Source organism: Miniopterus natalensis, chromosome 5 (assembly GCF_054644295.1).
Source record: "Miniopterus natalensis isolate mMinNat1 chromosome 5, mMinNat1.hap1, whole genome shotgun sequence".
Taxonomy (NCBI): Eukaryota; Metazoa; Chordata; class Mammalia; order Chiroptera; family Miniopteridae; genus Miniopterus; species Miniopterus natalensis.
The window spans coordinates 58,936,698-58,962,242 of record NC_142085.1 but is presented as its reverse complement, the minus strand read 5'-3'; the positions used below and the strand labels follow the sequence as shown (position 1 = coordinate 58,962,242).

The 25,545-nt window shown below is 36.0% G+C and overlaps 2 protein-coding genes across 3 annotated transcripts; one reads left to right on the top strand and one right to left on the bottom strand.

Moving 5' to 3' along the window:
• Positions 1-1,174: 1,174 nt before the first annotated feature.
• FAM229B (family with sequence similarity 229 member B) lies at positions 1,175-12,862 on the bottom strand. Of its 2 annotated transcripts, XM_016217561.2 has the most exons (4): positions 12,766-12,862; positions 6,344-6,499; positions 4,580-4,718; positions 1,175-3,399 (listed from the first exon to the last, which is right to left on the bottom strand). In XM_016217561.2, the coding sequence occupies exons 3-4, from the start codon at positions 4,702-4,704 to the stop codon at positions 3,282-3,284; spliced, it is 243 nt and encodes an 80-aa protein (XP_016073047.1). In that variant the 5' UTR covers positions 4,705-4,718; positions 6,344-6,499; positions 12,766-12,862; the 3' UTR covers positions 1,175-3,281. The 2 variants fall into 2 exon arrangements, with proteins under 2 accessions (XP_016073047.1, XP_016073048.1); XM_016217562.2 differs by lacking the exon at positions 6,344-6,499.
• A 175-nt stretch (positions 12,863-13,037) lies between these two features.
• On the top strand, positions 13,038-25,476 carry TUBE1 (tubulin epsilon 1). Its single transcript, XM_016217539.2, has 12 exons — positions 13,038-13,085; positions 13,185-13,258; positions 13,855-13,907; positions 16,566-16,623; positions 17,961-18,076; positions 19,382-19,503; positions 20,541-20,728; positions 20,935-21,110; positions 21,885-22,025; positions 23,458-23,598; positions 24,194-24,368; positions 24,671-25,476. The coding sequence occupies exons 1-12, from the start codon at positions 13,061-13,063 to the stop codon at positions 24,827-24,829; spliced, it is 1,428 nt and encodes a 475-aa protein (XP_016073025.2). The 5' UTR covers positions 13,038-13,060; the 3' UTR covers positions 24,830-25,476.
• The last annotated feature ends 69 nt before the right edge of the window (positions 25,477-25,545 follow it).

Below are 25,545 nucleotides of genomic sequence, written 5' to 3'. Positions count from 1 at the left end.
TTTGTAATTTTATTGATCTTTGTGAAGAATCAGCTTTTGGTTTAATTGATTTTCTCTACTATTTATCTGTCATTTATTTCATCGGTTTCTGGTCTTCTTTCTCTCTTCTTATTTTGGGTTCAGTTTGTCCATCATTCCTGCTTTCTTAAGGTAAAAGCTTAGATCATTGACTTGAGATGTTTCTCCTTTTCTAATGAAAAAATTTGCTTTCTAAGCACTACTAGAAACTGTACCCCATGCATTTTGATATGTTGTGTTTGCATTATCACTCAGTTCAAAATATTTTCTAATTTCTTCTGTCATTTCTTCTTTTATTCATGGGTTATTTGGAAGTGTGTCATTTGGTATCCCAATATTTGGAGGTTCTCCAGATATTTTTCTGTTATTGATTTCTAATTTGTTATGAAACATGCTTTTCATAGTCTGCATACTTTGCCTGCTTTTCAATTCATTGAGACTTTTGTTCCCTACATATGGTCTATTCTTGGTAAATTTTCCATGTCTGTTGGAATAGAATGTACAGTATTCTGTTCTACTGTTATTCTTCTAAGAGTTGTTGAAAGATGTTGCAATCTCCAACTGTAAATATGGAGTTATGACCCCTTTTTCATTATGAAATGCCTCTCTCTATCCCTGGTAATATTCCTTGGTCTAAAATCTTCTTGTCTATTATTAATATAGATATTCCAGCTGTTTTGTTTTTTTTTTTAATGAAAAGTCTTGCCTTCACAGTATTTGGTACTTTTAAAGATATTGTTCTATTGCCCTTTTGCTTACATGTTTTCTGATGAAAAGTGTCCTCTCATTCTTATTTTTGTTCTTCTGAATGAATGTGTCATTTTTATCTGTCTGGTTTTAAGACTGTCTCTTTATCACTGGTTTTCAGATCATTTAATTATATGGTCTTTGTTTTCTTCATGTTTCTTCTCCTTGGGGTTGGTTAAACTACTTAGATCTGTGAGTTTGTAGTTTTCATCAAATATGAAAAAATTCAGCCTTTATTTCTTCAAATATTTTTTATCTTCCTCTCTCCTCCTTCTGGGAAGCCACTTACATACAGGATGGGGCAAAAGTAGGTTTACAGTTGTGAGTATGCAAAACACAGTTTATTCTTGTATTATCATTTATTTATTACTGTATTATTTTCCATACAAGCAACTGTAAACCTACTTTTGTCCCACCCTGTATATGGTAGACCACTTCATATTGAAATATAAAATTTATGCTTTTTTTCAGCCCTTTTATGTTATATTTTATTTTGGATAATTTGCATAATTATGTCTTCAAGTTCATTAATCTTTTCTTCTCCAGTATCTAATCTGTTTTTAATCACATTTGGTTTACATTTTCATTTCTGATATTATATTTTTCATCTCTAGAAGTTCGACATGGGTCCTTTTCATACCTTCCATTTCTCTCATCATAATTATGCCTTTATCTACTGCTGGAATATTTGTGGTAGCTTGTCTGTCAATGCTATCATCTTCATTCTGAATCTGATTCTACTGACTGATTCTCTTGACTTTAGGTTGTATATGCCTTCTTTTATTCCATACATGGTAATTTTTTATTGATGCTGATCATTGTGAATTTTACACTTTTGGTGTTGGATTTTACTGTAGTTCTTTACATTTTGAGGGTGTTTTTTCCCCCTCTTTGGATGCAGTTCAGTTACTTGGAAACAGTTTGATCCTTTCAAGTTTTGCTCTTAAGATTTGTTAGCACAGGTACAGAGCTGCCTTCAGCCTAAAGCTATTCCTATCCCCCAACCCCACAGCTACGCCCACTGAAATATCTTGCTGAGAACTCTACTCAGTGCTCCATGTATTAAAAGATCTCTCCACTATGGCCTAAACATAAATTATTCCCAGTCTTGTGTGAGCTCTGAGAAATTTTTCATCACTCCTTTCTCCTGTCCTGTTCTCTTTCCCTCACCCTGGGCAGTTTCTTCTCTGGATTTGTCCTCTTCCTTAAGGAGTAACAAATTTTATTTGGCAGACAATTGAGTTACTTAGAATCACCTTGGTTCTCTCAAATTTCATTTTTAAGCTTTGTTAAAGTTGGTATACATTAGCTTTTAGCCTAGTGCTAGTTTAGATTTCCTTCTAAGGCATGACTTTTCCGAAGTCTCTCTACTCAATGACCAACATGTCTAATAAGGTTTTTCCACTCTGGCTGACTGGAATTCAAAACCACCTCCCAACACTGTGAATTTTTCTAGTTTATACATATATTATTACATATTTTTATTATTATATAATATAAAAAACTCTCAGAATTTCTCCATTTATAAATCCCTGAAAGTTTTTCTTCTTCACCTCATGTAGTACATGCATATGCATCTAAATCCATATAATTATAAACTAATAAACTTTTCATTTTAAAAGCCTTATATGTATATCTTCAGGAGCAGCAAGGTAGACAAGAAACTAGAGGAACTGTACCTGATGCTAAAGTCTTTTGTAGAAGACAACTTCACAGGATGGATGGTGGCAAACATCAAGAGGAAAAGAAATCAGGCTGAGTTTCTTGGGACTATTACAAGAAGAAGAAAAAAAAAAACATGGAGAGCTGGCCTAGACCTCAAAACTGATCCTTAAGTCGAATCAAACAAAAAGATCCACCTGAAGTTTCTCAATGCCAACTGTAGACAATTTCAAGATGACTGGCTGAGACTTGAGGTACAGTGTGATTATGGGCTATCATTTTTTCTGAAAAAATGGGGTTAGAACCATGGCCTTCACCTATTATAATGAATTTAACCAATAACGTGAGCTCCCATATGAAAGCACTTTATATGCTTTGCAGCTTAACCATGGATTAAGAACTTTCTTTGGTCTTGAGTATTCTTCCAAAAAACACAAGCCAGAAACTGGCTTAGGGTATTCAAGTGAAAAGGTTCAGCTACATAGCAACTCAAAAATAAACAAGGGAAACGCCTAAAACACATTAAGCATTTAGAATAATGGGCCCTTCCTGATTGACAATCAAGGTGGAATAAGCATCCTGAATTATTATCAATGATCCATTCTGTGCAAGATGATCTCTTAAAGTACTTTCTAATTGTGAAATATTATTCTGTCTTATCTATCAAAATAATTGATGGCTTATTACTTCACATGTTTTACAGACTACATTTCTGTCTTTTCTTACTAAAAGTAAATATGTCAACTGTTGTCATCATCCAAAGGTGCCACCACTTTTATTTGTTTACCAGATCATAAGACCCTACTGCTCCATGACCCTTGACCTAGTCAGCCTCTACAAAAGGCTCGATGATGTTATTTAGGATGCATTTCCTTGCTGCTTTGTGCAGGTAGCTTTCTCATTGTTGCATAGACATTGATGGGAACATCAGTTATTGTCAGGCAATGACTTCCATGGCATCTTCGGAGTTGCCTGAATAAAAGAGCAAACAACATGCAGTTAGATACTAAAAAGGAAACTTTTTCAGAGCACCAGTTTGAGTGCATGTTCAATTGTTTTAAACAATTTTGACATCTTTGAATGTCACAAAGAAATTATAACACAGTCACACTCATGAGGCATATATTTTAGACTTATGTTGCAAAGAAGTTGTAGTTATTGCCATACATTTAATCACAGGAAATTCATAAATACAAAGATAACCCTCCAAGTGTTCATTTTGAAAGGTATACCATGATTGCTAAAGGACAAAAAAAGCGGGGGTGCATAATTGTAAACGTAAGTGATAATACTAAGACAATTCACACATATATACACCTTAAAATCACTTCAGTTGAGTCTATTTAAAAACTAGAATATTTGTGGAAAAATATAAAACTGAACGTACTATTCCATATACTGTTCAAATGTTAATAGAATCTCAGATTTAAAAGAACCCTTAAAAATGACACCTAGTCCAAAAAAACATCTAGTGCTTGAATTTCCTTTCCAACATTCCCACCAAATAATTAACCAACCTTTAACATTTCTAAAGACAAGTGCTCAGTACTTCCCAAAGTAGCCTATATCCTTGAATAATTCTGATTTTTAAAGTATCTACCTACCTCATTAAGCTTAAATGTGTGTTCTAAAAATTTCCAAGCCATGAGGAACCTAACAATGCAGTTAGTATCCAATGTTTTGCTATGGTAAACAACAGAAAAATGGACAAATTCTATTATAGTTTTCTTCAATTTTGCAAAAATGATTTTGTTTTATAGAAACTTTATACTCTACATCACCCTCTGCCAAAGTCAAAGCTCTACTAAATCTGAAGTCTGAGTCTTCATATTTTTAGTCTTTTGCCAACAGAACAGTGCCCTGCATATAACAGCACTAAAGGTTTGCTTAATTGAAAGTTATCTAATCTTGAAACTATCAACAAAAAAAAACCCTAAAAATTTATTAAAAAGAAGAATTGGCCTATCATTAAGACTTACAGAGGTATAAAATATACAGACTCTATGCTAAGAAAACCTGAGATCTCTTAATACCAATTTAATAACAACAATGTTCCTGGCCTTTTTTCTTGCTAATATTGAGCATCAGCTAAGGCTTGTATGGATGACAGTCATTACACATTGTTTCAGTTGTCAGCATGAGAAGACTTTACCTAGTTGGTGATATCTCTTTCCCGTTACAGGCAGCACCGGAGCTCAGTCCAGGTTCCAGCCCAATTGTAGAATCTCCTCCTTCCACTGGAAACCTCCGTGGCTGGGTTCCAAACCGCAAAGGCATAATTCACTGAAAACCTAGATTAGAAAGTTACAATAATGGATAGGGCAGGCGAATTGTCTTCAAATAGTTGTTTGGAATTTTTAATGTTACTATTTTGTTAGGCATATTCCAACATTCTGAAAATGAGATTTAAAAATATCTACAAAAGTATATAAATACTATATTATACAACTCCTCCTTACATAAAATGTTAAGTTTTGCAACAAATACAGAACAGTCACAAGCTGTCAAAGGTAAACGATGTCCTATGGTTAACATAACTGAAGTCCATTTCTGCTGTGTAAAAAAAAATATTCAGTTTGCCTTTATGGGTATTGCGACCAACAAGCTTGAGCCCCTACTCCTATCTTCTATTGCATGGCTAAGTCCCTGTCTGCTTTTGAAGTACAGCTGAGTTTCACATCACCATGGTATCTTTAGCTAACCCTTCTGTTCCTAGTTATCATTCATTCCCACCAGCCTCTCTACATTTACAGTGCATTATTAAGAAAGTGTCTTGGGAGAGTTGGATTGACTATGTGATCTTAGGCAGGGTACTTAACCAAATATGCTTCCCAAGAATAAACTGGGAATAATAATAGAATCTACTTCCAGAATAAGATTAAATAAGATAGTACATATAAAGTGTGGTACCTAACACATAGCTAGTGCTCAATAAATGTTAACAATTACTATTCAGCAGATGCTACTGAGCATTATAAGTATATATACATAGAGTGTATTGTACATGTAAAACACACATACACAAACACGCATATACACACAGAGAGCTACATAAAATAAACTCCTTACTGCCTGCTGTTGCCCCTGCTTAGAACTCTTCCCCACCCCACTAACACCCTTTACTTGCTAGAGCCACCTGCATCATTCATTAAGTCTGAATTTATATTTCACTTTCTCAGAGGAGCCTTCTATAACCCCTACCCATAATATAAGTTTTCATAGCACTCTTTATTTCTGCTTTGTAACAGTTATCATCACTCTAATTCATCATATCTCAACTGTGACACTATTGACTTTGGGGCCAGATAATTTTTGTTGGGGAGGAAGGGGACTGTCCTGGACATTGCAGAATATTTGGCAGCATCTAAGGCCTCCACCCACTACATGCCAATAGCAGCCCTCTCTAAAACTTATGACATTCAAAAATATTTTCAGACCTTGCCAAATGTCCTCTGGTGGAGAAGGAACCAGTGAAGAACCAGTACCCTAACTTTTTGTGTTTTTGTTTCATCATTGTAACTCCATCCCATTCCCTGTCTGTCTTTTTCACCACTAACTGACTCCTTAATACCTAGAACAGTGCCTGGCACACAGTGGGTAATTAACTCTATCTTGTACAAATCTGCATGTCTTCAACAAAAGATGGGAAAGGTGAAAAATGTCTTAGCACTGTTTCTTATACCTAGTTCAGTATTCTATGCCTAACAAGTAAATGTTTATTGTCTGTAATAATAAAACTAAATTAATAAAGTTTAGGAATTTGATTCTTATATAATGGTTTTTACAGACTGTGTATCAATTGCCAAGGAAAAAAATGTTATGCTCAATGACAAGTTAGTAAAATCTATGGTTTAGCACAACTATCTTATGTAGATATTAAGTTTTAGCTAACTTGATCAAGGACACAGAGACTTACCAAAATAGGCCGAGTCTGATTCCTGAGAGGTGAGTAAACCGATCGCTCCTACTGACCGTCCACAAAAGCCTGAAGTCGCCAAAGCAATGATGACCAAATGTCCCAGTGACACCCAGAAATTATGACATCAGAAGATTCTTTTACATAGTTTCCTACCTGTTAAATAATAAAATGTCACAACTCATAGCTCCAGCAGCAGTCTGAAACAGCTGAAAATTGTCTCTAAAGTTTGTTTCAAGGTTTATTCTTGTTGTCACTGCCTTGTTTAGTTTCTAACAATATATATTTTAACCTGTGAATAGATTTACCTGTACCTATTTTAGACCTACAGTCTAATCAATCTGCACAAAATCTCATGAGCTTCTCTCACTTTACATCCTACCTTTATCTTCCAGACTTTCCCTTAACTAGTAACAAATTATAAACCCAACCTACAATATCCTCACCCCACTGCAGTGGCCTCAAACTACACCTTTACAGGTTCCTCTGTAGCTCTCCGTGGATGGTTCTTCACAGCTCGCTAACGCCTGGACTAGCTCTTCTCTCCTGCTTCCTCAAAAGAGCCTTGAAATTCCCAAACGACCGCAACAGTGACAGCTGAGAAAGGAATAATGCATCTTGTACTCTCCTCTCTGTTCTGTCCCCTGGACCCTGAAGTTCTCTGTTCATAACATCTTCGCCAAAGGAATGATGATAAACTGTCCCAGCGACACCCACAAATTATGACATCAAAGATTCTTTCACATAGTTTTCTACCTGCTAAAGAATAAAGTGTCTCAATTCATAGCTCCAGCAACAAGCTGAAATGTACCTTCTGGACTTCCTTCCCTTTCCTAATTTCTATGTCAACAGTAATCTTACTGAGTGTAATACTTAGGTTTAACCCTTAAGACAGAAATTTACTCTTCAGTTAACCTTTTTTTTCAATTTTCATAGCTGGTAACTGAACTATTAAATGTTAGTAAGCATTTTTGCATTTAATGAAAATCTTTGTTACTACCTACATTTTATGTTAACTTCCCACTGCTCTGTTTTTATATGATTATGTTATAGGAAATTGGCATTTTACATAATTTAGTTGATGTTAGATTGAAAAAACCTTACCTCTAACTTCTTTTTCTTACTAGGGTGCTATCAGTGAATAGATGATCACAATTTTCGCTTAGAGAAACCATTTAACTGATTGTGTCACAGTCAGACAAATTGAAATAATTGCTGGACATTGTTAGGTCATTAGGCCCTAGATATCTGATCCTTCAGATGGGAAGAAATTTTAATAGTTTACCATTTTTAGTGAAGGTGGCATGAGAAAATAATGGGTTTTGGCATTAGAATTCGGTTTGAATTTTAGGACCATGTTAACTGAGACTTTAAGCAAATCACTAAAAGTTTGTCTGCAAAAGAATAATAATTCCTTCTACAGAATTGTTTTGAGGAATTAAAAAATCTAATGTGTAATAAAGACAATATCTGGGAAACAAAAATTAAATCAGCATGTTCTCATCTTTTTTCATAGTTCCTGAAATTAAAGTGTTGAGGCATGATTTCACTTTTTAGGGATCCATATATTTTCAAACTACAGAGTAAAGTCTCTCATGTGGAATATTCTTTTATTCCTCTAATTTATTTTTTTTACTAGTTTATTTGGTACAAGTTGTACCAAGTTTCTTTTTTTAGTATAGGTGATACCATGAAACAAATCAAACATGACAAAGCCTTAATCATGAAATGTTCCAGAAGACAAAAATGAACTTGACTCTACAGCAGATCTTCACAGAGAAATGAATAAATGAAATATAAATGATTGGGAGGGGTGGCAGCGACGGTGAACTCTAAATACTCTCCTTAATTTTCATAAGCTCAAGAATAATGATCTTTCAATCCTCAGGATACTGATTCATGAGATGCAGAGGAGTGGTGTTTGAACTGGTCATATCCTAACAAAACAGATCCATTCGCTCATACAACTACTAATTATTGAGAATCCACCAGCCAGGCATGTTTAGTGCTGAAAATAAAATATTGATGAAAACACACAGTGTCCATCCTAGTGGAATTTACAGGTTAGGGCAGGGGATGTGCTAGGCTAGGATATCAAATCTAAATCTAAAGGACAAGTAGGCATCAACTAGATGGAAATGGGTGGGAAGAAAAGACATTGAGACAGTTGGGGAGGGGGTAAACAAAGGAAACAGCGTGTGCAAAAGTCATCTACCAGTAGAGAGGACAAAAGATCTGAAGGAACAACTGAGAAAATTAATGAAGAAATCAGGTGAGAGATAAGTAGAAACTAAACCATGCTGGAACATAAATCCAAGTTAAAGATTTTAGACTTTATCTTATGAGCAAGGAAGCCCACAAAAGAATTTTAATCTCTCAGGAAACATTTGTAGGTTGCACTGATTTTTCTCTATTTTCCATTTTCTAGTTATTTGATTTCCACTCTAATCTTTAGTATTTACGTTTTTCTGCTTAATGTGCTTATGTCTTAAAATGGAAGCTTAGGTCATTGATTTGAGACCTACTTAACCTAAGCATTTAATTTTATAAATGTTCATCAAAGCACTACTTTACCTTCATTCCAGAAATTTTGTATTGTCATTTCCTTCAGTTAAAATTTTCCCTTTTGGTTCCTTCTTTTACCTATGGGTTATTTAGAACTATGTTATTTTGTTTTCGAATACTTAGGAATATTCTAGTTATTTCTCTGTTACTGATTTCTTAGATTCCATTGTTGTCAGAGAACATTTTTGAATGGTTTTAATTATTTCAAATGTACTGACACTTGTTTTTGCTCAGAATACACTCTATCCTGGTAAATGTTCCATGTACACTTGAAAAGAATATGTATTCTGCTGTTGCTGGGTGAAATGATTTGGGGGTTGGTTGGTACCACAGTGTAACAAAATTTATCCTGATTTATACAGACTTAGGTCCAGACTTACTGCCATAAAAACCTAAAATATAAGTCATTAGAGCACTCACTGGTTGAGCAGTGACAATTGTTCTTGGAAGCTGAAAGGATCGTTAGGTATCTACGTTGTTCAATGGCAAGCCTATTCGAAAAACCTTTGGAGAACTCTGTGATAACTTAGAAGGCAGATGATTAATGAACTTTAGTGTTAGGCGAAGAGGTTGGAAGAATGTTAATAACATTTTAGTTGATGTTGCTGTGTTTGTCCAGTAATATGTAAAAGAGATAGGCTCAGAAGGCTATTCTTTCAGGGACCATTTCTATAGTTCCTTAAAAGAGATAGGCTCAGAAATGCAGTGTGCAAGCAGGAATAAAAACTGATCAAGTACCCAGAAATTCAAATGATATTTTAATGACTTGAAAAGCTACAGAAGTATCATTTTCTTGGAACACATTCTATTGTCCCTCAGGTCCTTGTAACATTTTTTCCATATCTTCCAGTACTTAAGTGCTATAGATGAGTCTAAAGAAGCCTAATTATTTTTTCTCCATTAACACCCCCCCTCATTTCTTGCCTGGATACCTAAAAATTCTTTCTTTAGTCTGAAAACTGAATAACAGCCAAGATATGTACCTTAGTGTTGACTGTTCTGTAGAAATTTTTCCATGGAATACAGTGTATTTTTAAACTACAGATTTTTCTTCCTTTACTATAATTTTTATATCAGTAAGGACATCTCTTCTTCCGTTTGCTGTGTTCTTTATTTCAGGGGCACTTTTTAATCTTGAGGTGAACTGTATCTGTCTCTTACATATACACTGTCTTCTAAGAGATTTAGTACCTCTGTCTTTGCCTTCAGTATTCTCTTTGATTTTCTAAGCCTTTCCTCTGCATCAGTAATTTGAATTTCAGCTCTCTAGTCTGCTTCTTCATGCTTCTAATTATTCACTAGTTCTTCAAGGTGTTTTGGCCTTCGGTTAATTTCCAGTGCTCTTTTATCTCCATTTTAGTTCATTTATTCATCAAATATTTATTGTATGGATATAGTAGTGAACACAACAGGCAAGACTCAGCCCTCATAGAGCTTGCTTCTCAATACACTGCTAGCATCTTTAAGTCCCTGTATTACTGAATTCATATTCTTAAGTTCCTCTAAAGCACAAAGAGTATGTATGTGATGAATTTCCTCTTTTCCCCCCTAGGAGGTTTTATCCAGGTCATGTACTTCATCCATCTTTTGATGCTACCTTCCTTCCTCCCTTTCCCTTTTTCCTTCCTTCCTTTTTCAGTAGTAGTCTGTATGATTCTCAATGATTTTTTTTCTCTTGCTCATATTTAACATGAAATTCTGCCCAATCTATTCTTTTGGTTTGCCAGTCAGCCATTGCTCCAATACTACAAAAATCTCACAGCTTAGAGCAAAAATATTTTAATATTTTTCTTGCTCATAGGGCTGCAGTCTCCTGAATAGCTGGTCTTCACTTGCCTTCCTTGGGTTTGACCAGGATAAGCAGGACTCTACGTCACAACTGAGATTCAGACTGATATGATCCACATGTCTTCATCATTTTGGAAACAGCAACCACCTGAGGCAGTTTTTCTTAGGAAAAATAGCCAAGTCCAAGAGGCAAAAGCATGAAAGCACATCTAAAACCCCTTCTAGCTTCATACCTGACATCGTTCCATTGGTCAAAATCACATGACCAAGCCCAGAGTCAAGGAGGCAAAGATGAATGCTCTACCTACTCTACCATACCAGGGGGTTCTGCACAGTCGTGTGCAGAAGGGAAGAATTTAGAATAATAACTCAATCTACCATACCCTGTTATTGTGTGGGTAAATTCCCCTTGACTTCTTTCCGCCTATCTGAAACCTGTTCTTCCCCTTACAGGTGGAGTGTAAATGATAAGTAATATTTTCCTTTTCATTGTGTTTGTATCAGACGCTATATTAGACAGAATTTCGCTAGAGTTGTGTGTAGCTTTCCAGAACGACAGGTTCTGCTTGCTCTTCTGAGTATATTGATTATCTTAAACGAGGTTCTCAGTCCATCTAATTAGGAGAGTATTCAACTCCAGGATATGCTCAGATTCATGACTTCAGTGTGGACTCCTGGAAGGTATAAATTGTATCTAAAAACATTTTCTGCTTCTACGGAGGTCCTGAAGTGGTGGTATGTAAGGTCCTGCTGTGAATTTTAAGCAGAATTGTCTCTCAGTCTTATTCTCTCCAGAATAAAGTTATTGAGCCCTGTTAAGACTTTAATTTAACTTGGGTCCAACGTATGACCTCTGGGGAATGATGACTGGGACAGAACCACTGCTTGGGGGGTAGAGCTCTGCAGAGGCCAAAATTCCAGAGAGGCTGGAACCGTAGCTCACCGACACACCCCTACAAACATCGCTGTCTACAAACTGGACCAAACTTGGCAAATTTTGGAGGCCCCGGACTTTGGGACTTCAACATCAAGACCTGAAGTGAAATGTTGGAGGTGCCCGACTGCACCTGCACCACTGACTCAATGCTCACTAATAAGGGGTTCAGGGTAAAACCCACCAATTGCAAAAAACTGATTAAAAGCTGCCTATTAATCATAAGTGATGTAAGTACTAAGGTGAAAAACATCCAACTGGCAATGTGGAAAAGCCTCAGGGCCATGAACCACCTAGCGCCTCTTCCACTTCCCAGCTACCAGAAAAAAGTAGTAAAAACTATTACTTATCCTGGAGGAGGAATAAGGTGTTCCTATTATCACACATTAATTGCACATATAATTTAACTTTTTTTTTTAATGGAGTCTTCCTAAACTTTTGTAGCTCCTCAGAAGTTTTGTGATAAATGTTCATTTCATTTAAAAAGTGCTGGAGCTCTTCATTGAAATCTGGTGTAAACTGATCAATAAGGGTTGAAAGTAGACAATTTTAAGGAGCTGGTCATTTTAAGGAATGCCTGGATTTTTTTTCAGTCTTCCCCTCCTTCCTCCCATCTAAACACTGTACCTAAATAAACGCCTCAGTTTCATTCCATCTCCTCCCTCAAACCCGTACTCCTTCACCTCCGCGCCCACTGAACCCCGCCGCACCTCACACGGCGCCTCTTCACCGGGACCGTCAGGGTCTCGGCGCGGGGTCCGCGTCAGAATCCCCCGCGTACCGCCGAGGGCCTGGGAGCGCCGGCTGGAGCCCGCGGCTCCCGCCAACACTGGTCGGGTCTAAGCGCCATGTTGTCAAAGCGCATAACCACCTCGTCGCGGCGTCATCTCGCCACCCGCTCGGTCTGAGGATGCGTTGGGCTCACCGCCATTCCCCGTTTTGTATCAGAACAAAGGGCTTGCTGGACGGAGAGATACTAACGCAGCGTCCCGGGGACCCTGAATAAACGGAATCTGACCCCCCACCCTGGTGTTGAGGCTGTGAACAAAGACCAACACTCTAAGGAGCGACCACGGGCAGTTTAAGGGCACACGGCTGAAAACCCCACTCCAAAGCCTAGTCACCCGCCGGTTACCCTGGGCTCGGGCGCTGCCGACGCTAAAGGATGTCGACCAGGCAGCAGGATCTGCCGTCCAGAGGCGCAGTCGCTATGGTAACAGTGGGAGGCAGGCGCACTAGGCGGTCTCCTGACGGAAAATCTCAGCCGGAACCGGAAGAGCGTAGCGACGGCAGCGACTTGCGGCAGCAGCGTGACTTACGGCGGCAGCTGACTGACGGCCGCCCCGCCCCTTGGAGAGCGCCGTTGGTGGGCGGGGAAATACGAAAGTCCGCGCGGGCTCCCGAGGGCCCGGCGCGGGCTGCGCTGCAGCATGACCCAGTCGGTGGTGGTACAGGGTAAGCTGCGCCGGGAGGGGAAGGCCCGGCGGCCGGGAGCCCGGGGGCCGTGTCAGCCGTCTAATGTCCGGTGTCCTCCCTTTCTTTGCCTCGTCGCAGTCGGCCAGTGCGGGAACCAGGTGGGCTGCTGCTTCTGGGACTTGGCGCTGAGGGAGCACGCCGCGGTCAACCAGGTACCCGCCCCGCCCCCGGGCCCCCGCTGTCACCCAGGCTCTCCCGACGGACGGCAGGAGTTCCTCTACTGAGCTTCTATCTGGCCGGTATACGTTGTGTGGGATCTTATTAGTAGAGAACAAACTGGTTTTTAAACGTCTGTTGGCGTTAGACACGTAGTAGACTAAACGGAACTGGCCAGAGACCTTGGTCTTAAGTTTCCTCTAATTCTCAGGGTCTCCTCTTTATCAGGATTCTTGTAAAGACCAATGAGATAGTATATGTGAAAGTACTTTGTAAAATATGAAACGCGTGGTATTCCTTGATTTAAGTGGTCAGCTTTTAAAATGATCACCAAAAATTCAGAGAAAGCTCTCCTTTGATTCTCCAGTCCAGTGGGGCCTTCTGCATCCTTCCCTGAACTTAATTCGTAGGTCGCAGGGCATTTACTCTGCTCTGGATTGGAAGACTCAGTCTAAGCACTTTATGAGGATTTGCTTTTTCTTAGCATAGCCACATACCAGCTATTTCAGGATTGCGGGATTATTAAGTTGAATGGACTTCATTTGGGAAAGAGGCTGAACTTAAATGTTGTAAACATTTGCTTTCTTTTTAGAAAGGAATTTATGATGAGGCGATAAGCAGCTTCTTTAGAAATGTGGATACGAGGTAAGATGAGATTAAAGGCTGTCACATAGCCTAATGATTACTTTTCATGTCAACAGGTTGGAAGAGAATTCTTCAAAGGACAATAAAAACAGTTAATAACTGTAAAGAAGATGTTTGGCTTTTTTGTTTGTTTTTCTCATTAAAAGCATATTTCTCATTACTCTCATATCATTACTATTCTCATGTTGTGCTTCAGAGTAGGATAAGTTTTCTTTGAAGGCTTTATTAAGCAGCAAAAAGAACCTTTAGTGTGCCTTCTTTTAACTTGACCTGTAAATAAAGTTTCACTTAAAGGAATGCTGAAAATTGCTCGTAGGATATGTTGTTAATGCATCCAGTGATGGCGAACTTTGGAAAGAAAAATATATTGTTTATATTTCTGTTATATTATTTGTGGTCAGGAATAGTTGCTCTATGAATAGAATGCGCTGAAAGGGAGAAAAGCAGTTGTCAGATTACCTTTTATACATAATCAGATAATATTTTATGTGAAAGAGTAATTTGGCATTCAAAGTTTATAAGCTTTTGAAAGTTAAACTGTTAAGTTCATGCATTTTCAAAACACTTAAAGCTAAACTGTGGTGGACTTGAACTCAAAAATAACACACTTAATATCCAATTTTAATCTAATTCTATAAAAATTCCAGTTCTATTTGAATTGGTTGGGTATTTGAAGCAGCTATCTCCTGGGCAAGGCTAATTAGTCCTCACTTCTTGGTGAATTCCAGAGTCTGACCCTTAGGCTTATAAACTCAGAAACCTTGTTGACACCCTGAGAATGGGCCCAGTGCTGTCTAGTACAGGCAGATATACCAAACTAAAAGCAGAAGTCAATTTGTTAATTGACAGCAGAAACTATAACTCAAGAAGTCTAGATTCTACTCATTTTTCTTCAAAAGCACATTCTCTTCTGTAGGAAATCTACCTAAAAAGCTAATTAATAGAGGGTCGCTTGGTGACCATGGAATCAGACCAAGAAAATTCAGTGTATTGCCCTAATGGCTGGTGTCATTTATCTTCATTATATGGAGATATCTGTCATATAGCCTATATTCCCTCTTGTTTGTGAAACCAGAACATCCTCTCCCCTAAATACTATTAAGAGACTCAAATTTGTTTTTGTAATACTTCCTTTTAGGTGCTTCTAACTAAATTCCTACTCCCATCCCCACTATTCTTGATGCCAGTCCTTTCACTGAGTATTACATAGTTGAGACTCAGCCTGGGAGCTATTCCCTCTTATTAAGGTGACTTCATATAACTATACTGTCATCTACTCTGTTTTATAATTTAACCTGCAAACATTACTATTTCCCCAGTGTCAAGTTTGAGAAGAAGGGGAGAATGGGCTTGGCATATATTGCTCTTTCCATGTACTATCAACACATGTAGCATCTGTTTCATAAGTTAGTACAAAAAAATCTTTTGAAAACAAGACCACTTCTTCATGTACACTTCTTCATCTGTTTGAGGAAATGATCATACCTTTTTAACAGGGTGATAGGAATTTACCTATGCCAGGGATTGGCAAACCTTTCCTGTAAAGGATCAGATGGTAAATATTTTAGGTTTTGCAAACCATGAGGTCTTTGTCACATCTACTCAACTCTGGCATTATAGCATGAATGCAGGTAGTACATAAACAAAATTGTGTGGCTGTGTTCCAATAAAACTTTAAGAGAACAAGCAGCTGTTAGAGGACTGTAGTTTACTAGCCCCTGACCTACAGCATTTTCTGCTCAATTCTGCTTCCCTTCATATATTTTGCCTTGTAAACAATATTAACACATACACTATGTTTTGGTCCTAGGTTATTTACTTTGGTAACTATGTTCAACATGAAATTCTAGGAACACTCTTAGATAGTGGTATATAACTAGTACCTTAGTTGATACGGGTTTAGCTATAACAGGAAACCTCATTAATGACAGCTTAAGCAATAAAGGTATCCAGTTATCTCAGATACAGATAAATCAGGAAATTGGATGTTCTAGGTTTGGAGAAGTGCCTTAAAGACCAAGAGATCCTGTCTATCATTTCATTATCCTCAGTGTGTTAACTTTTTGACTTCATGTTTATTACTTCATAACTATGAAATGGCAGCCTCCAATCTAGGGGTCACATCCATATTCACGTTCAAAGTAGGAAAACAGAAGAATTGGCACCAACTGCATCTGGATTACCTGGCCAGCACCAACTACAAAGAAAACCAGGGAAATAAGTACCTCACTTCTTTAGCCTAATGGAAGATAAACAAGGGAGAAGATTAGGAATGGTTGCTCCTTTGTTATCTTTTGTGTCTGTCTCACCTGGCCTATAAGTAGCATTATTATATACAGTGGTACCTCGGTTTTCAAACATCTCCGTTGGTGAACATTTTGGTTTACGAATGCCCTAAACCCGGAAGGAAATGCTTAGGTTTTTGAACATGCCTCAGAAGTCAGACATCCCACATGGCTTCCGCTGAGGGCAAGATTCTGAGGCCCAGCTGTCGGCTGTTGATCCCTCGGTTTTTGAACGTTTCAGAACTTGAACGGTCCAGAACGGATTACATTGGAAAACCAAGGCACCACTGTAAATGGAAATTAACTTTATACCTGATAGCACTAATAGCCCTGAAAGATCTTGTGATTTTTTAAATTATTTTTTATCTTTCAGAGTGGTTGGTGATGGTGGCAGTATTTCCAAGGGTAAAATTTGTTCTTTAAAAGCACGGGTAAGATACATATACTTGGATTCTTAGATCGCATGTGTTTCTAATATACTGTGTGATACTATTTTAGTTGCCAGCTTACAGTGGCATAGTTAATTAACTACATAAATAATTGAATTCACAAATTGTAATTCTACTGGAGCCAGTACTCTATAAATATCAAACTTGACTCTCTCCCTTCAATAAGATGATAGAGCATATAGTTTGGTGGTTAAAAGTCAATATTCTGCAGCCAGGCTAGCCAGGTTTAAATCTCAGCTCTAGTTCTTACTAGCTGGGTGATCATAGCCAGGTTATATAACTTTCCCAGGTCTCAGTTTCCTCAATGCATAAAGTAGGGATAATTATAGTACCTATACATGGGGTTGTGAGGATTAAATGGGGTGGTACGTAAAAGTACTTAGAACAGTGGCATATGTAGTAAGTGCTTAACATTACATGATCATAGAACTTAAAAAACCCATAAACCAGGCACTTTCTTTGTGACACTGAATCAAAGAGTTAATAGCTTTATAGTGTACCCTGAGGTTATTTCAGAATATTTTTTTTAGCTTTGCTTTGTTTCTTTAACTATTTAACTCTTTTTCCTCACTGTAGAAAATATAGGAAGTAAAGCACAAGACAGTTGGGGAAGTGGGTATATAATCCTACTGCCAAGCTATTCCTGCTTACATTTTGCTGTATTTTCTTCTAGCCTTCTCTGTTTCTTTCCATAGATAATGTTATGTTTTATATTCTGATGTTCTTAGTAATAGAGGTTATTTATTATGTCAGTGAAGTTTGTGGCAATGAATTAGATCGTGAGTTACTTGGAGGAGGGACCCTGTTGTCACCTTTGACATCTACCTAGTGCTTTGGATTTACACATAATAATAAGTTCACTGTCTTGAATTGGACAGTTTTTGGCTGTGATTCACAAAGAGCAGCATTGTTGCTCCTAGTGAGCAAATGCATTAATGCATCCTACATAATTTTCTCTGGTTAAGGTTACCTTCTAGATTTCTGAGACCTTATTCTCAAGAAATTTATAGTCACATAGGCACATGACTAACTAACTAACTAAAAGGTTAGAAAATCAGCTGAAGGGATTATTCGACCCTCCACACACTTGGTAATTTGGAGTAGGGTGTTTAGAATCCATCTTTTATTTGATTTCACCTTTTGAGCAGCGTGAAATTATTTTTTAATTCTTATATCAGAGTCTACATAAAGATTCAAATAAAGACTTGATTAAGCTTAAATTATAAAAAGAGCAATGCAACTTTGAGCTCACAAGTTATTTTCACTTACAGAGTGACTAAAGAAAAATATGTTAATTCAATTTTATTTCTCTTTCTCAGGCTGTCTTGATTGACATGGAGGAAGGGGTGGTAAATGAAATTCTTCAGGGACCTTTGAGAGATGTATTTGATAGCAAGCAGCTCATCACTGATATTTCTGGCTCAGGGAATAATTGGTGAGAATATGCTGAACATCAAAAAGAAAATGTCATCTAAAAAAAATGAACCATCTTATCTTCATTCTAATAGGTTCTGCTGACATGAAATCAAAATATAACTTAGCTAAGTTATAGCTAACTCTAGGCCTTTCAGCCATCATCTATTCCTTGATAAATGATGGTGTTTCATAATTTTTGGAAGCCATTTATATCCTAATTCTTTTTTTTTCTCATAAGAGATGAATCACGAAAAATTGATTTACTAAATTCCTCATTGTAAATTGATTCTTGCATAATAATAGTGACAAAAGTTTTAAGTATTTTAATTGTTATATTATTTGACTCTATCAAGTTCTCCAGGTGGTCAGATTTAATAGAATTGATACAGAGATCCAAGCCAGACTGGTGTCCCAGCATTCAAGCTCAGCCTGGGTCTCTCGCCCTTAAATTCCAGTGGTTGCTTCTCCTTAATAGGAAAAAAAGCACCAACAATGATCATTTAAAATTTTACATTGAGACTTTAGAAAATTAAGTAGCTCCTCTCTATTTGCAAATCTAATCTTTATTATTTTAACTATTTGCAATCATTCCTCAGGTTCATAATGTGTAGTGATATGTAATTTTACTAAAGCATGAATTTGAATCTTGTGCCCTCGCGAGAGTTATTTTGGGAAAACCATTCATTAAATAAGTGAATCCATCTGACCACACAACTGGCTTTTTCTCTAATTGTTGAATAACTTATTCTGTAACTTTTGAGGTATACTTGACTGCATGTTGTAACGGATTCATATTTTTTAGTTCTTCATAGTGAACTTCCAAATTTGGGCAGATAAAAAGGCTTACAGATCCTCATGAACATCAGTTTTTACTGTGTGCCATTTCATCTAGTAACAGCATGATGTGACCAATCTTTTTCTCATATTTTAAACCAAAATAGTTTTAAATTTTTTGTCTTTCCAGTTAACCACATTCTGCTTAATATGTAAAATTCACTGCAATTAGAGTTTACTGAAAATCTTGTTTTGTTGTAATTATAACAAAAAAATGAGAAGATAAATTTAGAAAACCATAGTTTAATATCCATTGATAATGAGCTATTTTATCAGGGTATCTGAGGATTATATATATATTTACTAAATTTTCTACCTAGTATCTTTGAGATAGCTTATGATTTATTGATATGAAACAGGAATAGGATTTACTTAATGAGGTAAAAATACTTTTTCAAGTTTCTCTATAAATTTTTCACTTATATCAGAAATAAAATCTTGAAATAATAAAATGCAAGGAATGTTTTTAAATCTATGTTCTTTTTTTCAGGGCTGTGGGACACAAAATTTTTGGCAATCTTTATCAAGAACAGATTTTAGAGAAACTCAGAAAGTCTGCAGAGCACTGTGATTGTTTGCAATGTTTTTTTATAATACATTCCATGGGAGGAGGTAAAGTTATTCATTCATTCGCCTATAACAATGTGAAAGTGCCACTAGGAATTCATTTGCAAACATAAGTCTTGTTTTTAGTCCTATGCTTGATAAAGATAGAACTATGAAGAGTGTTTGTGTTTATGAATGTATGTACAAAACAGCTTTTTATCTTAAATATTTATCAAAGTGTGTCACTATTACCATTTTTAAAAAATAAATCCTTTTAAGAGTCAATAGAGAGAAAAAAAAACAGTTAATAGAATGGAATCTGAAATTTTCTTCTTCTACCTTTAGTTTCCAGCTACATTTCAGTATATATGAGCTTTTTGGGAATGTTGACTTTCTCCTAAAAGTTTGCTTATGCAATCCCTTATCAAAACTATCTTTTCTATAATGGCTTTAGTTTTGTATAATGGTTAGAAAGTCCTTCTCATTAAAGATTAACAACAACAAAAAATCTCCCTCACTTTCATCTAGTATTTTTAACATCATAGCCTTTCTTTTTTTAAAATTTCTTAATTGAGTTTTAGACAGACGTCGATTTGTTCTACTTATATATGCCTTCATTGGTTGATTCTTGTATGTGACCTCACCAGGGAGGGATTAAACCGGAAACCTTGGCATATTGGGACAACACTCTAACCAACTGAGCTACTCTACTCTGTACTACACCAAAGATGTTAAGATATTTTGTTTTTTTAAGTTGCCTAATATCAAGTGTAGACTGAATGCTGTCTTAGTTGATTTTTACCCTTCAGTCAGTTCTTTTCACATCATATAGATATGACTTAAATATGAAAAAGAATGAAATATAGAAAGCCCTCTCAACCTCACAGTAAGGGCCAGAGATTGAATTCAGAACTTTAAGCCTCACTACCCATGTTGTCTTCATTTCTTTATCTGAAATTAGAAGTTAATATATAATCAGGAATAACTTGAACATGAAAAGTTCTTATATATTTCTACACCAAAAAAAAACATAAAATTCCAAGTTACTCGCAATTATATTCTGAACCATTTATGCTGTTTTCTTTTTGAAATTTAATCCTCAGGAACAGGATCTGGACTTGGCACATTTCTTTTAAAGGTGCTTGAGGATGAATTCCCAGAAGTATATAGATTTGTAACTTCAATTTATCCTTCTGGTGAGGATGATGTCATAACTTCACCTTATAATAGCATGTTGGCAATGAAGGAACTTAATGAGCATGCAGACTGTGTGTTGCCCATTGACAACCAAGTAAGAAATGACATTGTAATTTACGGACATATTGCATATACAGTCATTCCTGTGTTATGCTTATATGTTTATATGAAAAGTACTTTTCAGCCTTCCCATCTAAGAGAAAAAATAAGTTTAAATTGTTTTTTTTTCTTTCCTGATAGAATGTCACCTATGTGTGCTCTTCTTAATAAACTTCTTTCCCAATATTTTTCTCTTAAAAGTCTTTATTTGACATCATTAGCAAAATTGACCTTGTGGTGAATTCTGGAAAGTTGGGTACAACTGTAAAGCCAAAGAGTCTGGTTACTTCCAGTGCTGGAGCTTTTAAAAAGCGGCAGGAAAAGCCTTTTGATGCAATGAACAACATTGTGGCAAATTTGCTGCTCAACCTAACAAGGTAATCCTAAGCGTAGTATACATAAGGACAGTTTAAAAACCTCACTGTGCTTTTCATGATGTTTGTAATAGGATATTTTTAGTTATTCTAAGTTGCCGGAGCTTCTTTTATTTTGTCTAGTGGTTTCAAACCTTGGGAGTGATAGACCATAATTTTAATTTCTATCACTCCGAAGGAGCATTTCCCCAGGTATATTCCATGGACTATTAATAGGTGTTAAAATAATACAAGGTTTTGTGATAGATAACACTTGAGAAACACTTGGTTAGACAAAAGTAAACTTTTTTTTTGCTGTAGAATGTCTTAATTTTTAAAACCAGCTAATCTGTACCTCATTAGCTGATCCAAAATATTTCCTTGACTTCAATCTAAAAGATTGCTTTGGCATTGTTATATTCCAAATTATGGAGCTTATTGAGCAGACCCTTGAGAAATTTTATAAAGATTACAGAATAATTACCTATATGTGTTCAACTCAATCTAATGTCTGTTTTAAGTAGGATATTTTTATAAATGTAAGGAGCAACTGTAATAGTAAGTTGGTTACACCTCAGATAAGGCAGAAATAAGAATTGCTATAGATTTTAATTATCTTTATACATGTTCATGATACCAAATTTAACTAATACAGGGGGGAAAAAAGAGTATGTCATCTACTGAAGAACAGGGTATGAAAGGATTTAAGAAAATGCCTACTGAATAAATCAAGCTACATTTAAAGTGTATAATTTTAAATTTAATTTTTTCTCTCATGCTTTAATGTTACTGTTTTAGCTCCTCGAGGTTTGAAGGATCCCTTAATATGGACCTCAATGAAATCAGCATGAATTTAGTTCCTTTTCCTCAACTGCATTATCTTGTGTCAAGCCTAACACCTCTGTATACACTGGCAGATGTTAACATTCCTCCTCGAAGGTAAGCTATAGTAACTTTATTCCAGTTACTTGAGAACTTGAGATACCTTTTTTTAAAAAAATTTTTAAGAGAAAAGTTTATAATGACTATTTCTTCATATCGTTTTCTTTGTGAGTATATAAAATTGATGGCAGCCATTTTTCCATTATATGAATGCTTCTTTATTTAGAAGTCATTGTTTAAAAAATTTCAATATTAACTATTTGAAATTAAATCTAATAACTAAATTTCTCAATAATAAATATTAGTTCTGTACCTAATTCATTTTTATCAAATGAAAATAAGACATGAGTATGTTTTTTGAAATTTCGTATTTCTAATGTAAATAAAGGTAAGTATCCAATAGTTATAAATACCTGCTTACTAGTTTTTATATTTTGTGACAAAAGGTAAATCAAGAATGAGTTTGACCACTTTTGTTTAGCAGTTCTTAATCTTTTCTGGGTTTCCTTGACTCCATAAAAATTCAGGAAGCACATACACACCAAAATTTTGAATACAATAGTGGAGGATTTGTGAACCTCCCCATAGCTCACCATCTCCTAAGTGAGTCCTCTATCCTTGCTGTAGGATAATCAGGATAGAATGTAGGCTCCATTAAAGCAGGACATTTTTTGTTGGTGTTCACTGCTCGGTCTCTTGCACTAAGAATCATGCCTGACACATAGTAGGCATTTAGTAAATATCTGTCAAATGAGTAGGCAGCATAGTGTGATATCTGTAGTTCTTCCCAGACTTTCTGCAGATTCAGCACACATAGCTCTGGCTCGAGTTACCTAAGGAACCTAATCATATTTGTATTGAATTAAGTGGGGCCATATTAAGGACCTACAAGGCTGTGTATTGATAGATATAAATTTTGTCAGTCACCTGTATCTTCCCCTCTTTAACTGAAGGATTAAAGAATGAAGTTAAAAGGTTTCATTCACTTAAAAGTCTCCCTTTTCAGGAACACTACTATGGAGTTTCATCTTTAATAGAACCTAACACTGTCCTTTGATAGTTTCCTCATTATTATTCCTAACTAATTTATGATATATTTTACAGAGACAAAGTAATTTTCTCTTAATGTTGTAGGCTTTTAGTTTTGATCATTCTGATACTATGAAGTAGATAGGCATACTGAAATAAGTAATAATGACACAAGTTTCCAAAGTCAATCCATAGAGCCCACTCATGATAGAGTTAACATTTTGTAGCTACCTGAAACCATCAATATATTGCAGGAGCTTTTTATTCCAAAACAAAAGATATGTGATTTCCTCTGTTCTTGTATTCCATAAAAGATTGCTTTAAGAAAATCATAGCAGAGATTTAGAATATATTTGCGTATAAAGTTTATTTACCTATAGATGACTGTTTTTTCATTTTATAGTTATACATAGAAGAAAGATGTGATACTTCGTATAAATAGTGACTCTCATTGTTCTAGGTTGGATCAAATGTTCTCAGATGCCTTTAGTAAAGATCACCAGCTAATTCGGGCCGATCCCAAACATAGTCTCTACCTTGCCTGTGCCCTCATGGTTAGAGGAAATGTCCAGATTTCAGATCTTCGCAGAAATATTGAAAGGTTTGATTTTATATTTTTTCAAGATGATTTGTTATGTGTACTGCTTGTGACAGTGTAGCATGTTAGGATGGTCTCTCTTCGAATTTTAACATTGCCACTTAAGTAGGTGTGACCTTGAGCAAGCTACTTAGGCTCTCCAAGGCTTATTTCCCTCAACTGTAGAAGAAGAATAGCACAGAGTTGTTATTTACAAGTACTAAATGATGTGTTTTATTTCCTGAAAGTGTTCAGAAAGTTTAATTATTATGTTTATTACCACCACTACAGTGCTTCTAAGTTTGTTTACTATTTATTAACAGTGTTTTTAGGAAAACTGACGTGTTGAATTACAAAGTAAATTATAGTACCTTTATCCCCAGATTTCTGATGTTAAGGAATGTTTTTCTAGCTTTTTGAATCACCATCACAATCTAATGTCCTCCAACTAAATGTCCAGACTGCACCACAATACTGCTAACAGTAAAAAATGGATAACTTCCACTATAAACTAATGGTACCATCAGTAATGCAGTAATGTCTAGTTTAATGTGGGCTGCCGTAACATGGCAGACATTTTTAAGTATCTTAATTCTTACCTTGAGTTTTTGCATCTCAGATTAAAACCTTCTCTACAGTTTGTCTCCTGGAATCAAGAAGGCTGGAAGACCAGCCTGTGTTCAGTACCTCCTGTGGGCCATTCCCATTCATTATTAGCTTTAGCAAATAACACGTGTGTGAAGCCTACCTTCATGGAACTGAGAGAGAGATTCATGAGGCTCTACAAGAAAAAGGTGATTATCAGTACACCTTTGTAACTATGTGTGTTTTGGCTATTTAAGATGTATTCCCAAGAATTGTACTGTTACAAATCAGGGTGACCCTGTCTCCTATATTCATTGTACTGATTATAGCTGACGAGCAGAATCTCACTCAGACGATCTAAATGAGAAATCATATGAGTCTACAGGATTTGAGTTTCATTCCTCTTGTAAATCTGAGTGAACTATCATTTTAATAATGTATATGTTCTAGGATAGTTGAATATGTTAAATTTCCTGAAAATAGTCGACATATTCAGTTTATTTATTTATAGGCTCATCTTCATCACTATCTGCAAATTGAAGGGATGGAGGAAAGCTATTTCACAGAAGCTGTGTCATCGCTATCAGCACTCATTCAGGAGTACAACCAACTGGATGCCACAAAAAGCATGCCTGTGGAAGACTTCCCTAGACTGAGCGTAGCTGTGTAAAACAGAACCCAGAAATGCTTTTCCTTTTTCTTCACTTCCCATTGTTTTTGTCATCTTACCTTTCTGTTTCAGAATTTCTGTCATTCAGAAAGCCCAGTTTGTATTTTCCATATTAGGAAGTATTTCTGTCTGAAAGGGTTGTTCCATTTTATGACTGTTTTTTGATAATACCAGTATGTGAAATTAGTAAAGTCCTAGTACCTTAACTTCAAACATTGTCTTCAGAAAATTCCCTTTTTCTAAAATTGAGAGAATAGAGCTCTTCAGCATTTTACTTTATTTATACTCATATTTAGGCATTTATACAATGAGAATCATGTCTTCAATAAAAATCTTGTACAGATATATTTTTATATTTATTTATAATTTATGTTTTCATATTGTTTAAATTCTTCTGATTCTTTAAAAATAATTACAGGGAGTTGGAGACCACAATATAAATATTTCTGTGTAATATCCACTAACTTCAGGGAGAGGCTTTATTACAACTGTCGAGGTTTTGTTTCTTCTTTGGATAACCTCGTTTGCACTCAGAAGAATCACAGTTTACATTTATTTTAGCATGTATTTGTATTCAGTTATTTTTAAGTATAATGCTTTATCAAACTCATTGACTTTATAATAATAAATGTTCATATTTTTAAACAGTGCTACTTGTTATCATTGTTTTGCTTGTCACCATTTATACAAACAAACATTACAAAGCTTGGTGTCTT